We start from the raw sequence: 17,645 nt of genomic DNA, 5'->3' as shown, positions 1-17,645 counted from the left end.
TTTAAATATACTATGCGCTATTTTTCTGGTTTGAAAGTAAAAACAATTGCTACTGGTAATGCTGGGGTATAACTTTGCCGACTAGATATTAAAGAGCGTCTTAATGAAAAAACACAACCCCCAAAGTCTACACTGTAACCAAGATGCTAGACAATCAGCTCTGCAGATATTTTGCTTACTACAAGGATAGTTATTAATAAGGTGATATCTATCTATCTATCTATCTATCTATCACCTTATTAATAACTATCCTTGTAGTAAGCAAAATATATGTAGTAAGCAATATATATAAATTGACATAAAAAAGCCTTTCCAAATGAGTCCAAATTTATAAGTTTAATAATGTTCAAACATTTAAGATGTTATATACATTATAATGGCTGCATGTATTTTCTGCACATCTGTAATACATACTTGTAGGTAAGATAGGTTTTATACTACTCAGGGTCTTTACAAAGACAGCATCCCAATTAAAACAAACAAAGAAACAAAGAAACAAACAAAACCCCAAGACACCTGATAGCTTCAAATCAACATCAAGCTGGACTGTTACTGCCAATATTTCTCACAACATTCTGGCAGCACAAGGAAAATAAAATCTACAACCAGTCATTTTAAAAGAATGACATTTCTAGGCTTTATCTCAGAACCACGGCAGCTGTCTGTAATGTTCTTCAAGGGACCAGGTTGTATGGGCCTAATCCAACTCCCATTGAAATCAATGGCAAGATTCCCATTGACTTTGGATCAGGCCCTTAATGAATATTACATAGGGGCACTCTTGCCACTCGTTTTATGCAAAACTCCTATTGGCTTAGGAGTGTCACATGCCTGTGCACTTGCATACACACTCTCTCTCTCTCTCTCTCTCTCTCTCTCTCTCACACACACACACACACAGAATAAAGGCAGGGTGTCATGCCTAATGGACAAATGCAAGGCAAAACTGTTCCAAGGTCAGAAACCATTGGTTTGAATGTAGGAATCATTACTGTCCAGGGTTCTGCCTGACTCACTGAGTACTAGCAAATTGAATGTTATAAATATTCAAGTAGAAGAGATGGAACTAAATAACACCTTTTCTGTATAAATTATTTTCTGGCATAAAAATTAAATAAATGCAAAAAGACTACCTTCTGTCTATATGAAACCCAATCCTATATACACCGTTATAATTATTGTTAGAACTTTCATACAAATATTTACGCAGAAGGAGATAAATTGTGTAGTAAATAAGTTTAGCTGGCACTAAAATTGCAGAAGCAGAGGTATGAGCTGGTGGTATGAGTACAGAACTGGGAGCCAGGATTCCTCAGTTCCAGTCCTGGCTCTGACACGGACTCCCTTTATAGCCTTGGGCAAGTCATATAGCCTCTCAGCTTTAAGCTATCCATCTGTGAAGTGAGGATGATAATGTCCCATATGTCTCACTGGAGTGTTGATTAATATTTAATGTTTCCAAACATGCTATATAAATGCTTACTATTTCTATTTCATTTCAACATGACCTTTAAGGGACAGAAAATGGTGTCCAGGCCCAGCATACCTGCCCATTTTCTGCTGATCTTAATCCCACCTTCTTATTATTAGCACCATCAGCCCTGTCCTTCGTATCTAGAATCAAACACTGGTGTTAAGCCTATTCATATTTTTGCATCATTTGCTTGCCACAGAAGTTCCATTTGCTAATGACCCTGTTCAGTAAATATTCTGCCTAAATTCCATCTTGTTTTTCACAATATTTAAAAAAAAAACAACAACGAGGAGTCCTGGTGGCACCTTAAAGACTAATAAATTTATGTGTGCATAAATAAATGTGTTCGTCTCTAAGGTGCCACAAGGACTCCTTGTTTTTGCTGATACAGACTAATATGGTTACCACTCTGAAACCTGTCATAAAATTTCAAAGTTTCCCTTAGAGCTCTTTGAAATCTCCTCTTTCAGGGAACATAATTTCATTCACCTTAACTCATCATTTAATTCTTGACATCTGCTACAATCTTCGTAGTTCTGCACGGCACACCCTACAAGATCTACTGTATGAAGAGCTGCTCATTTTTCTGAACACAACAGTTGTCATTACAAAGTTGCCTTCTTTCAAAAGCAAAATCTTTCATGAAGGGCTGTTGATTTTTCCCCATTTTGCAATTTTTTTTTTTTTTGCAAAAATTGAGGTGACTTATTTTTATTGACAATTGATCAAATACATTAAGAAAACTTACTGAAATCATTATCAAAATTTAACACTGAGAATTTTGATCATATCTTTGATAAAAATTTCAATAAAAACACACCCAAAAATGGAAAAAGTGGAAAGTGGGTCAATTTTGAACCTTGGGAAACAACTTGGATATTTTAAATAATTTCTCTTTAAAAATTTTCTCCCACCTTTAGTGCTGTGGTAGTCAGGACTGCATACAGCGTTCCAGGTGGGACTAACATATTTCAGAAAGGGCACAATAGAAGAGCCCTGTATTTTGAAGCATTTCACAACCTTCTTTTGAAAAGCTACAGCCTACTACCTTTGATTGGTTTGGTAGAACTATTAATTGGCATGACTTTGAATACAGCTCAGAATACCAACATTTTTTAACATTGGGGCCAATGTAGGTAGGTATGAATTTAAAAAATAAAAAATGTACCTTGGTTATAAAGACAAGCAAAACCAATGTTAGTCCATAAATGTAAACAGAAGAGAGGTTAACAGACGATGACTGTATCCCATGATTATTCCAATAGACTCCTCTTGCTTTGATTGCTTCTATCTTGAGTTCATTTATTTCATATGACATGGAGCTTTTTAAAGGCTTTATAAAGACTCCTTCCTTTTATTTAAATGTTTCTTCTCTCCCTTTCCATGCCAAGAACGTATGAATGTTACAAATGGGTATGGATAATGGAACCATCTCTGCATTTTCTTTAGACAAATGGAACCACTGATGCTATCAAGGATTCTGACCACATACATATTTTTCATATTGTCCAGTTCATCAAAAAGGAGGTTTTAACCTGAGTTCACATATGCTTGTTTTCTCTTGTATTAACTACCCCCAACAAAAGTGCTACAGATGTATAGCTTTCTTATTACATGAGCGTGAAATCAAAGTTGATATTTAACAGAGGTCGGAATCATGTTGGTTCAGTCACATCTATAGAGTTGGCCTTCTTATTTTTGTTCTCTGTTTCAGAAGTGGCTTTTGTCTTAGGTGAACAATCAAAAGAGAACATGGAAACTGACCATGAATATTTATGTCTTCCAAAAGCACCAATATTTGGAAGTTGGAATACCTTAAAGCCACAGGACTTTATTCTCTGAAACATAAATGAAAATGGGAGGAGTGTGAGGGTCCCACCTCATCACGTGCATGTTACTCATTTCCAATACTGAGCTCTTTTGGCTAAGGGCTTCTATGCCACTGAACACTCTGCTTTTCCTTTGTTACCCAGTGCTTCAGGCGCTATTTGAAGTAGTTGAGTCCTGCCACGAGGAAAAACTTCTCCAGGAAAAGTTCAGAGTCCAGCACGGCTATGTGGGCAGCCCGTCCGATCAGCGTGTTGGCAGTGTTGGGGAGTGCATGGAACACGTTGTGTCTGATTAAAGTGCAGTCCTTCACCCCGACCAAAGGCTGGAGCAGGTTGTTTATCATCTCTGCATAAATGGGACCTGAAAGAGATTTTAAGAGGCAGTCAAAGTGTTAGTGACTTGGTGATGGGTCTTCTACACTGTATAAAGTACTTCAGGACTTAGGCCTGATCCCATTAAAGTGAAGAGTAAAACTCCCGTTATCTTCAGAGGTAACAGAATTGGACCCTTCCTTCTCTGTAAGGTAGAGTTCAGATGGGCTAGCAATGTGGCATGGGGCATACAGCTCCTCTGGGACTTGATGGGGGAACCAGATAAGGCCAGAACACCTTGCCTGTTTATTCCAGAACACTAAATTGAGGTGTTTTTAGGAGGCTGGTGAGGAAACCAGGTAATGCTCTCTAGGGATTTGAATGATTTATATTGAATCTGGATCTGGGTCCTCTTAGGCCTTGTGTTTTCCTGTGAGAGGAATGCCTAAGGAATGGGTGGGAAGATGTCCTTCCCTCCTCAACTTATGTCCGGGCTGGGGGAAAACAGTGGGGGAAGCGAAGGGAAAGAACTACAGCTGAGAGACTGATAATGCCAGCCATCATTTTTGACCTGTTGGTCATGGATGTCTCTTCTCACATACAGCAGTGTAAATCAGGAAAAACTCAATTTAAATCAATCATTCACATGAAACTGGTGGCAGAAGAATCATACTGCTGTGCTTTTGCCATTATTTATGACAGGTCTTATCGTACCTGTGTGCCGGTCTTTAAGTGCGGTTTTGCACATTTCTATCCTCGCTGAATGGAATGGGACATATCGATCCTGGGGAGATGCCACCAGTACAACATTTTTAAAGTACTGAAGACCTGTACCAAAGAAATACATCAAAAATTGTATATCTCAGCAATCTATCAAAACGACAAATCTACACAAATGTTAACAGGAGTACTGGAGAGACAAGGTGGGTGAGGTAATATCTTTTATTGGACCAACTTCTGTTGGTGACAGAGACAAACTTTCGAGCTTACACAGATTCTTCTTCAGGAGTATGGCATGATTGCATGTGTTTTAAAATGCACAACCTAATCGAGGAAGAAGAGTTATATATGTAGCATACTTCTAAAGAACAGTACAGTAATAGCGTAAACCACTGATATCACTGATGTAAGCTGTGATGTCATTAGTTCCTTTTAACATTCATGTGGACCAGATGCTTAACAGGAAAACGTAACGGCACTGCCCCTGCTCCAAAGAGCTTCTAGTCTAAGTCCCCAATATTGCAAATTTCTATGCATGTGAGCAACTTTACAAACATGAACTGCCCCATTCGGTTCAACATGAGTGTTTCTAGGATCAGGGCCTAAACTGAGAAATGAAACAAATAAATGAGCATCATAAATGAACACAAAAATGTGGTGGGAAAGAGACAAAGGTTCAGGCTCACAGTAATGATATCCCATGGTTACTGAGCAAGGGAGTTAAGCCGTGGGATAGTTCCATTACATTAGGTATTTTGTTGTTGGGTTTTGTTTGGTTGGTTTTTTTTAAATACTCCCAATTCTCAGAAGTGACATGACAGAAAAGAGATTTTTAAGGGGGATCTGAATGAGGGTTGATAGTCTTACTGTAGACTCAGGAGTCGTTTTATTTTTAAATAAGGATCGGGACATTATTTTCTATTGAGTAATTAAAAGCCCATGGTGTTGAGAATGCATTGCTGTAATTTATGATTTTTTTCTCAGTTAATGTATTGTGAAGTCATCTGGACCAGCCAAGATGGATGAATTCAGTGTGCAGTACCAATCACGGCTTATTCTAGAACATCAGCTGTGTATACCGTGCTAGTGACAGATAGATCATAAGCCTGCTGAGCACACCACCATCGATCATAAGGACTGTTGAACACACCACCATTAAAGCAAGGGAAGTCTTCACACACAGCGCTCCACCCTACAAGATTCATGGAGTAGCACAGGGGTCAAGCCAGGACCCGATCCACAACTCACTGAAGTCAGTGAGCATCTTTCCTTTGATTTCAGTGGGTTTTGGATAAGGCGCACAGGATACAGACTGGTGCTATTGCATGGCTGTATTACAGGGAGCGACACATTTGGGGGAAGGACAGAGGTATGCATATGATCATGGTAGGGTAGGAGAGAGAGTGGTCTGCTGTTAAAACACAAGCCTGGGAGTGATGAGACCTGCATTCACTTACTGTCACTGCCGCAGACTTTGCTGTGAGATATTGGGCATCTCCCTGAATATTAGTAGGGCTGCACGGTCTAGAGGAATGAGCACTGGCAAGAGACTCAGGAACTCCCGAGCTCTATTTGCAGCTCTGACTCACTCTGTGATTTTGGAAAGTCACTTGGCTTCTCTGTGTCTTTATGTGTAAAATGAGAAGACTACTACGTAACTACCTGTCTCTTAGGAGTGTTCTGAGGGTCAATTAGCATCTGTACAGTATTTGAGGGTGGCAAGTACTAAGTGACACAGTTACTGGGGAACTGCACCTCCAACTCCTCCCGGGCTCATCAATTGCACCCCTCTCTGAGGTTTTGGGCCCCCAGCTGTCACCTGAACTCAGGGCTGAATCATGCAATTCTTCCCCTAACATTGAGCTCTGTGTGGCAGTGACCTTGTTGCTAGCAGTGATTACTTTTGCAGGTCTGACTTGGGATCAGATCCTGCAGTTCTGTTCCCTACAGGGCAATGACAGTGGTAACTAGTGACCCAACAGCCTCCTGAAAGCAGAGTATCATTTATCATGTACTAGCAGAACAGCATCTAAGAAAAAGCATGTCTTATAAACAACCGAGTGGCCTATACTCATGTCTGCTTACCAGGTGTCTAACCATCTCCTCGCTCTCTGTAGACTCTTCTGCAGAGCCTCTTTGTCAGTTTGTCTCCCTGTCCAATGACACTCCCTGGAGAGACCTATAGCAACTCACTTCCTTCACAGGGATCAAGACTTTTTATAACTGTTTATAGCTCTTTTAATCTCTAGATTCCCAGTGAGGCAAAACGGCTGTGTCTCTTTGGCCTACAGCCTGGAAGGATGCCATTATCTTTTAGGTGTGTGCCTGGGTGTTCTTATCTGGGATCTACTGTGTTGTCTGCCCATCCAGACCCAGTTGAGTTCAAGCATTCTAGGTGTATGATAAACTGACCACTACCACCAATATAAATCAGATCAATACAGTTATACAGGAAATTCAAATAATTGCAACATACAACTTCCGCTCATAAAACTATGACATAGCAATACTCATAACATTATGACATATCAGCTCCACATCTGTCATACAAAGTATTATTAAATAATAGCATTTGATTTTACAAATAGCCCTCTTCCTTCTGGCAGCCTATCCCAGTAGTTCATGGGTGATGAATTAAATATCAGGAGTGACAGCGTAGGCAAATATGTACAGCAATTGACCACTCACATACAGACTTCTCCATTAGCAGGAATGTTCTCCTGAGAGAGGGAATTCTAGCTAGGACACTAGGGTTCGGTCCAATTCTTTTCTGAAAGAGCCTCAGTTAGTTCGGTTGATCATGGACAGACTGAGGTGGGGCTAATGGGACCTCTCTTTAGCATTACAGCGAAAGAATGATAACTCTCCCTCTGGCATTGAACTGTGGTGTTAGCAATGGGCATAAATAAAAGCATCACCGAGGACCTAGACTCAAACACCCTGGGTCCTAAAGGTGAGAATTAGGGCTGTGTGCATAGTGGATTTTTTTTGTCCTTAGGCAGTGTTTTTTTTTTTTTAAAGGATCAAATGTTTTGGGTTGAACCAAATTTTTTTTTTAATTTTTTTTTGCAAACCAAAAAAATATATAAAAAAAAAATCGTGTAGATGTTGAGCCTTTTTAACATTTTTGATTTTTTTAAAAAATACAATTAAGGGACGTGTTGAAGTAAAAAGTAATTTGGAACCAAACAATCAAAATGGTTTGTTTGTAAAATCTCTAGAGAAAATGTTTTGACTTGTTGGTAATTTTTTATAGGGATTTTTTTGGATGAAACGATTCGGCAAAACCAACAGAAATTCTCGAGCTGATTCAGTATCATCAGATCTGCATTTTTCACCAAAAGTTCTATGTGTCAACTCTCACACAGCTTTAGTGAATGGCTCCAAACTATGCCAAACGAAACAATAAAGTTTTTGCCCTTTAGCAATACAAATTAGCGACCTACGGACACGGCTAGTCCTTGCTTACAGGGTGTGCACACAGAGATGGGCCTGAACTACTGCGTTTGTATTCAGATGCAAATTGACCAAAGTTTGGTGGGGAGCGTTTGGCAACCCCATTCCATGGTGATGTCTACACTAGAAATGCATAGGTAAAATGGATTAGATCAGACAGAGGAGTCCAGAGGATGATATGTCTGGGGGGAGAAAGCAGAAGGAGACTCCGCTGGTTGGAAGGCATGAGATGCGCTGTCCTGAGATGGGGGGTTCCACGACCACCACTCCCAAGAGAAGGAGGCGGGTGGTGGTGGTCGGGGACTCTCTACTCCGGGGGACTGAGTCATCTATCTGCCGCCCTGACCGGGAAAACCGAGAAGTCTGCTGCTTGCCGGGGGCTAAGATTCGCGATGTGACGGAGAGACTGCCGAGACTCATCAAGCCCTCGGATCGCTACCCCTTCCTGCTTCTCCACGTGGGCACCAATGATACTGCCAAGAATGACCTTGAGCAGATCACTGCAGACTACGTGGCTCTGGGAAGAAGGATAAAGGAGTTTGAGGCGCAAGTGGTGTTCTCGTCCATCCTCCCCGTGGAAGGAAAAGGCCTGGGTAGGGACCGTCGAATCATGGAAGTCAATGAATGGCTTCGCAGGTGGTGTCAGAGAGAAGGCTTTGGATTCTTTGACCATGGGATGGTGTTCCATGAAGGAGGAGTGCTGGGCAGAGACGGGCTCCACCTTACGAAGAGAGGGAAGAGCATCTTTGCGAGCAGGCTGGCTAACCTAGTGAGGAGGGCTTTAAACTAGGTTCACTGGGGGAAGGAGACCAAAGCCCTGAGGTAAGTGGGAAAGCGGGATACCGGGAGGAAGCACAGGCAGGAATGTCTGTGAGGGGAGGGCTCCTGCCTCATACTGAGAATGAGGGGCGATCAGCAGGTTATCTCAAGTGCTTATATACGAATGCACAAAGCCTTGGAAACAAGCAGGGAGAACTGGAGGTCCTGGTGATGTCAAGGAATTATGACGTGATTGGAATAACAGAGACTTGGTGGGATAACTCACATGACTGGAGTACTGTCATGGATGGTTATAAACTGTTCAGGAAGGACAGGCAGGGCAGAAAAGCTGGGGGAGTAGCACTGTATGTAAGGGAGCAGTATAACTGCTCAGAGCTCCGGTACGAAACTGCAGAAAAACCTGAGTGTCTCTGGATTAAGTTTAGAAGTGTGAGCAACAGGAGTGATGTAGTGGTGGGAGTCTACTATAGACCACCGGACCAGGGGCATGAGGCGGATGAGGCTTTCTTCCGGCAGCTCGCGGAAGCTACTAGATCGCATGCCCTGGTTCTCATGGGTGACTTTAATTTTCCTGATATCTGCTGGGAGAGCAATACAGCGGTGCATAGACAATCCAGGAAGTTTTTGGAAAGCGTAGGGGACAATTTCCTGGTGCAAATGCTAGAGGAGCCAACTAGGGGGGGAGCTTTTCTTGACCTGCTGCTCACAAACCGGGAAGAATTAGTAGGGGAAGCAAAAGTGGATGGGAATCTGGGAGGCAGTTACCATGAGTTGGTTGAGTTCAGGATCCTGACACAGGGAAGAAAGGTAAGCAGCAGGATACGGACCCTGGACTTCAGGAAAGCAGACTTCAACTCCCTCAGGGAACGGATGGGTAGGATCCCCTGGGGGACTAACATGAAGGGGAAAGGAGTCCAGGAGAGCTGGCTGTATTTCAAGGAATCCCTGTTGAGGTTACAGGGACAAACCATCCTGATGTGTCGAAAGAATAGTAAATATGGCAGGCGACCAGCTTGGCTTAACGGTGAAATCCTAGTGGATCTTAAGCATAAAAAAGAAGCTTACAAGAAAAGGAAGTTTGGATATATGACCAGGGAAGAGTATAAAAATATTGCTCGGGCATGTAGGAATGAAATTAGGAGGGCCAAATCGCACCTAGAGCTGCAGCTAGCGAGAGATGTTAAGAGTAACAAGAAGGGTTTCTTCAGGTATGTTGGCAACAAGAAGAAAGCCAAGGAAAGTGTGGGCCCCTTAATGAATGAGGGAGGCAACCTAGTGACAGAGGATGTGGAAAAAGCTAATGTACTCAATGCTTTTTTTGCCTCTGTCTTCATGAATAAGGTCAGCTCCCAGACTGCTGCGCTGGGCATCACAACATGGGGAATAGATGGCCAGCCCTCTGTGGAGAAAGAGGTGGTTAGGGACTATTTAGAAAAGCTGGACGTGCACAAGTCCATGGGGCCGGACGAGTTGCATCCGAGAGTGCTAAAGGAACTGGCGGCTGTGATTGTAGAGCCATTGGCCATTATCTTTGAAAACTCGTGGCGAACGGGGGAAGTCCCGGATGACTGGAAAAAGGCTAATGTAGTGCCAATCTTTAAAAAAGGGAAGAAGGAGGATCCTGGGAACTACAGGCCAGTCAGCCTCACTTCAGTCCCTGGAAAAATCATGGAGCAGGTCCTCAAAGAATCAATCCTGAAGCACTTACATGAGAGGAAAGTGATCAGGAACAGTCAGCATGGATTCACCAACGGAAGGTCATGCCTGACTAATCTAATCGCCTTCTATGATGAGATTACTGGTTCTGTGGATGAAGGGAAAGCAGTGGATGTATTGTATCTTGACTTTAGCAAAGCTTTTGACACGGTCTCCCACAGTATTCTTGTCAGCAAGTTAAAGAAGTATGGGCTGGATGAATGCACTGTAAGGTGGGTAGAAAGTTGGCTAGATTGTCGGGCTCAACGGGTAGTGATCAATGGCTCCATGTCTAGTTGGCAGCCGGTGTCAAGTGGAGTGGCCCGGGGTCGGTCCTGGGGCCGGTTTTGTTCAATATCTTCATAAATGATCTGGAGGATGGTGTGGATTGCACTCTCAGCAAATTTGCGGATGATACTAAACTGGGAGGAGTGGTAGATATGCTGGAGGGCAGGGATAGGATACAGAGGGACCTAGACAAATTGGAGGATTGGGCCAAAAGAAATCTGATGAGGTTCAATAAGGATAAGTGCAGGGTCCTGCACTTAGGACGGAAGAACCCAATGCACAGCTACAGACTAGGGACCGAATGGCTAGGCAGCAGTTCTGCGGAAAAGGACCTAGGGGTGACAGTGGACGAGAAGCTGGATATGAGTCAACAGTGTGCCCTTGTTGCCAAGAAGGCCAATGGCATTTTGGGATGTATAAGTAGGGGCACAGCGAGCAGATTGAGGGACGTGATCGTCCCCCTCTATTCGACATTGGTGAGGCCTCATCTGGAGTACTGTGTCCAGTTTTGGGCCCCACACTACAAGAAGGATGTGGATAAATTGGAAAGAGTCCAGCGAAGGGCAACAAAAATGATTAGGGGTCTGGAACACATGACTTATGAGGAGAGGCTGAGGGAACTGGGATTGTTTAGTCTGCGGAAGAGAAGAATGAGGGGGGATTTGATAGCTGCTTTCAACTACCTGAGAGGTGGTTCCAGAGAGGATGGTTCTAGACTATTCTCAGTGGTGGAAGAGGACAGGACAAGGAGTAATGGTCTCAAGTTGCAGTGGGGGAGGTTTAGGTTGGATATTAGGAAAAACTTTTTCACTAGGAGGGTGGTGAAACACTGGAATGCGTTGCCTAGGGAGGTGGTGGAATCTCCTTCCTTAGAAGTTTTTAAGGTCAGGCTTGACAAAGCCCTGGCTGGGATGATTTAATTGGGGATGGGTCCTGCTTTTGAGCAGGGGGTTGGACTAGATGACCTACTGAGGTCCCTTCCAACCCTGATATTCTATAATATTCTATGATTAAATAGTTTTGCTTCAGGCCCATCTCCCCTTGACGCCAACAACGATTAGCAAACATCACAGATCAAACACTGACGACTTCTTTTATTTCCTGAAGAGCATCTCAGCACAGGACAACACTTTGGAGAATTTGCTCTCCATCTAGACATTTTCTCACCTGGTTTTTGGCTGAGCTGGTACAGAAAACATTTGCGCAGATCTGCGTTGTCCCTGAAGGTCAGCTGCAAAAGTGACCCTGATTTTTTCAGCTTCTGCATGAGCCATAGGCCTAGAATGACAATTGGGTGTGGGTTTACCGTAGTCGTAATCATCAGACCAAACGTCTCAAAAATTAAAGAATCCCTTCCATGGTTACAAAATTGTGACTGAACATTCTCGGGCTAGAAGTGCCAAGGCAATCGGCCATCAGTACTCTGCATTTCTTCTTGTGCTAGTGGTCAGTGGCTAGAAAACCTCAGGGCCATATTGTATTCTCTGCTTCCATGAGCAGAGAAAAGAAGGATCCAGGAGAGCTATGACATTGTTGTCCCATCACATAATTTTACTCCTGTATTTTGCAGGTACTATGGGCTGATTCCAGAGGCAGCTGTTGGTCAGGGGATTCCCTGACCTTGGGGCTCATGCAGAAACAATTTTATTGAGGCCGTGGGGGGGGGCGGGAGGGGGGAATTGGGAGCTGAGATTCAGTGTGGAGGTGGAAGCATCTAGCCTCAGCCCACATGTGCAGGCTTTCCTGATCCAGGAAATGGGCTGGGATTCCTGAATGCAGCTAAACCCAAACCCAAAGCTAAACTCAAGTGGTTGGAGGTCTGGTGTGAATATTTCGCACAGCTCTGGTTATACCACTGCCCCATTCACACAATGGTCTCTTACAGGTACTGCTACACACAAAAGTAAATCGTAGTCTTTTTCATTAACTCTTACCTGTACTAACCAAAGTGCTGTTGTTGTAAAGGGTCCCTAGGTGAGGCCCAGAGAGGGACAGGAAGGTGTGTAACTTGTTGAGGTAATAGCGAAACCTGGGCCGAGTTAGTACTGATCGGATGATGACGTTACCGAGGGAATGACCAATGAAACTATTGGGAGAGACAAAATGACACAAACAAAGAACAGTCTATATATTCCTTAACTTCAAAATGTGTTGGGCATGCATTGCTCTCTTTTGCCCTATGTGGATTGGCTCTGCCTCTAAACAGATTGTTCATTAGTGCCTTTTAGTCATGTTTTCCCATCTCCTTTATCCTCCATGACATTTCCAGCTCAGCAGCTGCTCTGCCAGGTATGGAAAAAACCAATATCTTAATACACATTGTGAAGCCCATTAAGTCTATAGAAAAACTCCCATTGACATGAATATGTTTTGTATCAGGCTCCATATAATGGAGAGATGATTCTATTGAACATTACAGTGCTCCGTCACATCCAATTAACCGTCAGTGTGTTTTACCTTATTCGGGAGATGGAGAGGTTGTACAACTGGATATGTTGAATAATTTCATCCAGTAATCGGTCCGTCATTGAATCAAAATCAGCAAAAGTATCAGTCTGGTGAAGAGAGAATGGTGTCAGCTGATGACTGAACTGTCAATGTATTGCATTGCTGTACAAAAAAAAAACTGGACGAATGATATTTCTGAGGAAAAATACAAGCAATAAAATAAGAACATTTCATGCATCATAAAGAGACAAGGGGAAAAAAAGTCACAGATCCAATTTTTCTCAGTCTCTAGGTCCCCTGGAAGTTGAATTTCTCCTCCAAAAGGTGACTGTGTAAAAACAGCTTCAAGGAGTTCCATGTTTATTGTCTCTCAATGATTCCATACTAAATATGCTCAGTTTGCAAGCAAACAGATTTGGTATTTTTCCCCCTCAGGGTTAATGCTGCAAACTCACTCAGGCTGGTTCCTTCCTTCTCATACATCGTTAACGGTAATGAAGGATCTACAGGCCAAATTCTGCCCATAGTGACATTTGTGGAAGCCCACTGCCATCGGGGGCTTACATGGGTGTAACTAGTTGGAACATAGTGAGCAAGTCTGTTGATGATGCAGAAGGAGGAATATATTCCAGCTCATGCTCTCTTAGCTGCGTTGGCTCGGCAGGGCTAACAGGAGTAAAGGGCATACAAACTCATTGTAGTCTCTAAAACGGACATTACTCTGCATACACAAAGTGAGCAGATTTGTTGAGTAAGACAACCCCCTTTTTACACAGTCGTCTTATGTAGTAGAACCACACTGTAAGATCACGGTAATGGCGCACAAGTTGCTTAGGCCAATATTATTAGACTAGGGTTCATAAAGGGACCTGAGTTACTATCAGAGGGGACTGCAGATGCTCAACCCCTCTGAATATCAGCCCCCTTATGTAGGGGACCAAGCATATGTCTACATTTAAGATACTACATTAGCACAGCTGCAGCTGTGCTGCTGTAGCACTTCCGGCTATGTCTACACTAATTAAACCACCCCCTCGAGTGGTGGTAGCACTGTGTTGGGGGGAGAGCATCTCCTGCGCACAGCGCTGTCCACCCCAGCGCTTTTGTCAGTGAAACTTATGTCGGTCAGAGGTGTGCGGACAAAAGTGCTAGTGTAGACAAAACCTAAGTGTAGACGCTACCTATGCCAACGGGAGGGGTTCTCCAGTCGGTGTGGGTCATTCCCGAGAGGTGCTAGCTAGGAAGAGTTCTTCCATCTCCCTAGCACGATCTACACCGGGGGTTAGGTCGGTGTAACTATGTCTCTCAGGGGTGTGGATTTTTCACAGCCCTGAGAGATGCAGCTATACTGATGTAAGTTCCTAATGTAGACCAGCCCCAACTTTAGCATTTAGGACAAGGATCGGCAACCTTTGGTATGTGGCCCATCAGGGAAAGCCGCTGGCAGGCTGGGATGGTTTGTTTACCTGCAGCGTCTGCAGGTTCGGTAGATCGCGGCTCCCACTGGCTGCGGTTCACCGTTCCAGGACAATGGGGGCTGGGGAAGAGGTGGCCCAGCCCACGCCACTTCCTGCAGCCCCCATTGGCCTGGAACGGCAAACCGCAGCCAGTGGGAGCTGTGATCGGCTGAACCTGCAGACGCTGCAGGTAAACAAACCGTCCCGGCCTGCCAGAGGCTTTCCCTGATGGGCTGCATGCCAAAGGTTGCCGATCCCCGATTTAGGATTTAGTAGATTATCAGGCTAGACTAGTCTATGGTATTATAAACTGACCCTAACAAAGTTATCAAAAAAATTGTATGCTGCTATCACACAATACCATGTGGTGTTTGACAGTTAATCAGTAGCAAGATGAGTATCAGCAGGATATTTACGTTATTTATTGCCTGAGGCAAGACTGCCATTTGTGATACAACAAAACAAACTATAAATTGTCTAGTCAACAGAACTGCAGGAGAGTATTCTTGTTTAGAACTGTGTCAGGACTCTAAATCAAATTCAAAACTAATGAGATGCCAGGGAAACAATCATCAAGTGTTGGAACAGATATTTAGGGAAAACATCTCTAGTAATTAATGCTTCTGTGACAAAATTCATCTCACTAATTGCAGCTCTTGCAAAGGAGAACATGAGCATATCCAATTTCCAGTGCTGCCTTAAAATAAATGTTCTCATAAACTAAATACAGTCTACTAACCTCCTGCCTATTTGTTTTGTCTGCATCGATAATTAATGATTTCCTCCTAAGCTCATTATCTTGAATCTTGCAGGTTATTTAGAAGTGGAAAAACACCATCCCAAGTGTAAGTTCTAGACACAACACACACAGAGTCCTATTTCACTCGTCTGTGTTTCCATCCCTCAATATCACTTCAGTGCCTTTCCAAATGACATAGATTCACATTTTTCCTTGTAAGGCAAATTTTTTCTAGACAGCTCACACCTCAGATCTGTTACAGTCTCCATATGGCTCTCTGTTTCAGGGAGGGAAGAGGATATGGCGGCTAAAAGCACAGCAGGAGGAGTCAAGAGACCTGGGCTCAGTTCCTAGTGGTGCCGTGCACTTGCTCTGTGACCAGCGGCAAGCTGCTCGCTTTGCTGTGCTCTGGTTTCCCAAACTATAAAATGAGGGCAATACTGCCTCACCACGCACGCTAAACAACAGGAGACGGAGGTGCTGTAAGGCTTAACTCTTTCATGTTTGTAAAGTGCCCTGAGAGCCTCTGGCGAACGTGCACAATATGATCATCATTAACGTTACTTTGCATGCATTCTGCATTCCGTGAATGGCTGCTGACATCAACAGAAACTTGAACAGGGTGAGAGCACAGGTTGTTCCATTGCAACCTACCTTTGGATAAGAGAGCTGCACTGCAACCCACACTGGAATATTTTGCTCTAAAGTTTCCCGGTACCATTAATAGAACAGATGAATGCTTTTGACTGGACACTGAAAACCTTGCTCTGTTTATGGATGTGGCCCTTTATGTACTAAATATGCTGCATCACATGCATGTAGGGCAGAGGACAGAGTTCATTTCTGCTGCTCTGCATTGCACAGGCAACCGATTACCTTTCCTGGAGGGCATTTCTTCATCATACGAGCAAATACATCAAAATATACTACACAAAGGAAAATTGTCTGTCGGATGCTTTAGTTGAAACCAGCAGTACCAACTCCCTCAAGCAGACCATAGCATCCTCTTGAACATTTAGAATGAACATCATCAGGCCGGCTGTTCTCTTTTTGTTCTGCATAATTTTGCACATCATACAATAGATGGATATATCAGACCGTTGTACTTGCCATTTAACATGCTGTTTTTAATTATCTCCTTTCCAAAGGTCTGATCCTTGGACCACTGATGCCAATGGAGAGTTTGCTACTAACTTCAGTGGCAATAGGATCAGGCCAGCAACAGCTGCCTTCCAGTGAGGAAAAGTACTACTGATTTGAGTGGGAGCTGGTGCAGGATATCCATGCTAAATCCTGCACCCCTCACAAAACTCCAAACGGGCCTTTTTCTGAAGATGTGTAGGTTTTGGCCCTAAGCCTTTGAAATGTACAATTCCTGATATCTGCTCTGCAAAGGCTAAGTTTCAATGACTTCAATGGGACTGCAGAGGATGTAAACGAGGGCAGAACCTGGACCTGTATTACCTGGTTTCTTTCAGACATTAGGAAGTCCAGCTTTCCACCAGGGAGTCCCAGTTCTATAAAAGTCTTTACTAGTCGCAGGTCTGCGCTGTTCCCTATAAAAAGAAACAGGACTTGATAAGAGATTTCATTTCACAATAGGGTAAATACTACAGATTCTGTTCACTATGTTCTTTTCAAATCTCAACACTGCCCCTGGAGTTGTCGCGGGGAGTGCAGCTGTGACTGATGGCTCACTGCGTTATGGTAAGCCCTGATACAGCCATGCAGGGGAGCAGCAGTGAGACAGGAATCCCCACAAACTTTGCAGCTGCTTGAGGGCTCCCTAGATCTTAGCTGCAGGTGCTGCAGATGTTCCCCAGGAAGTGAAGGGATGGGAACTGGCAGGGAATAGGAATCCTGATACCTCTGCCATTTCACCTGCTATTGGCTGGCCAGCAGAGATGCAGGAATAAGCTGCCCTTTTCAGAGCGACAGCAAATAACTCCCTTTCATTCCCAAGCAGAACAGGGGAGACCTAAGACATATTGTGACCCCAAGGGGTGAGTCTGAGGCACAGTGTCTGCCAGTGTATCCCCTGGCGTGCTGTGCCTGTACACTGTGACTTACACACAATCCAGCCTTCCTGTGACTTTGCTTGCTGCATATGTTATAGAGTGAACAATACTCACCTTCCCCAGAGCTAGCCACCTTCTCTCCTTCAGAGACGGCATTTAAACCAAGTTTTCTGTTCGCTGGATGATATTTTGCTAAATGATCGGATGGTTGTGAAATGCAAAGGAAGGGGCTGACAATTTTACTGGGCATGAAAGGTTGCATTTAGGGGGCAAAAATCTGTCAAAATTCTTCATTTTGTAACAAAAGCGTTTGTGGAGTAAATGTTAGAATTTCTGCTCAGATCCTTTCCAGCAGCATTATACAGAACAACACACTATGGGCCAGATTCTTGGCTGATGTAAGTGACACCCATGGACTATGTTGAGTTA

General features: G+C 43.6%; 1 protein-coding gene across 3 annotated transcripts in view; it reads right to left on the bottom strand.

Annotated features, from left to right (window-relative positions):
- Positions 1-321: 321 nt before the first annotated feature.
- FAM135B (family with sequence similarity 135 member B) overlaps positions 322-17,645 on the bottom strand; it is a 451,441-nt gene continuing 434,117 nt past the window's right edge. For 2 of the 3 annotated variants that reach the window (XM_048841722.2, XM_075124918.1), the window contains exons 15-20: positions 16,663-16,754; positions 13,012-13,109; positions 12,489-12,640; positions 11,722-11,832; positions 4,330-4,443; positions 322-3,664 (exon numbers count right to left, since the gene is read on the bottom strand). In XM_048841722.2, coding sequence (XP_048697679.2) covers positions 3,459-3,664; positions 4,330-4,443; positions 11,722-11,832; positions 12,489-12,640; positions 13,012-13,109; positions 16,663-16,754 — 773 coding nt within the window. In that variant the 3' untranslated portion in view covers positions 322-3,458. Of the gene's footprint in view, positions 3,665-4,329; positions 4,444-11,721; positions 11,833-12,488; positions 12,641-13,011; positions 13,110-16,662; positions 16,755-17,645 lie in introns of those variants that run through there. The other variant, XR_007355437.2, reaches the window with a different exon arrangement.

Source organism: Caretta caretta, chromosome 2 (genome assembly GCF_965140235.1).
Source record: "Caretta caretta isolate rCarCar2 chromosome 2, rCarCar1.hap1, whole genome shotgun sequence".
NCBI classification, from domain to species: Eukaryota; Metazoa; Chordata; order Testudines; family Cheloniidae; genus Caretta; species Caretta caretta.
Note: the sequence above shows the minus strand (reverse complement) of the source record. Positions and strands in the feature narration are given on the sequence as shown.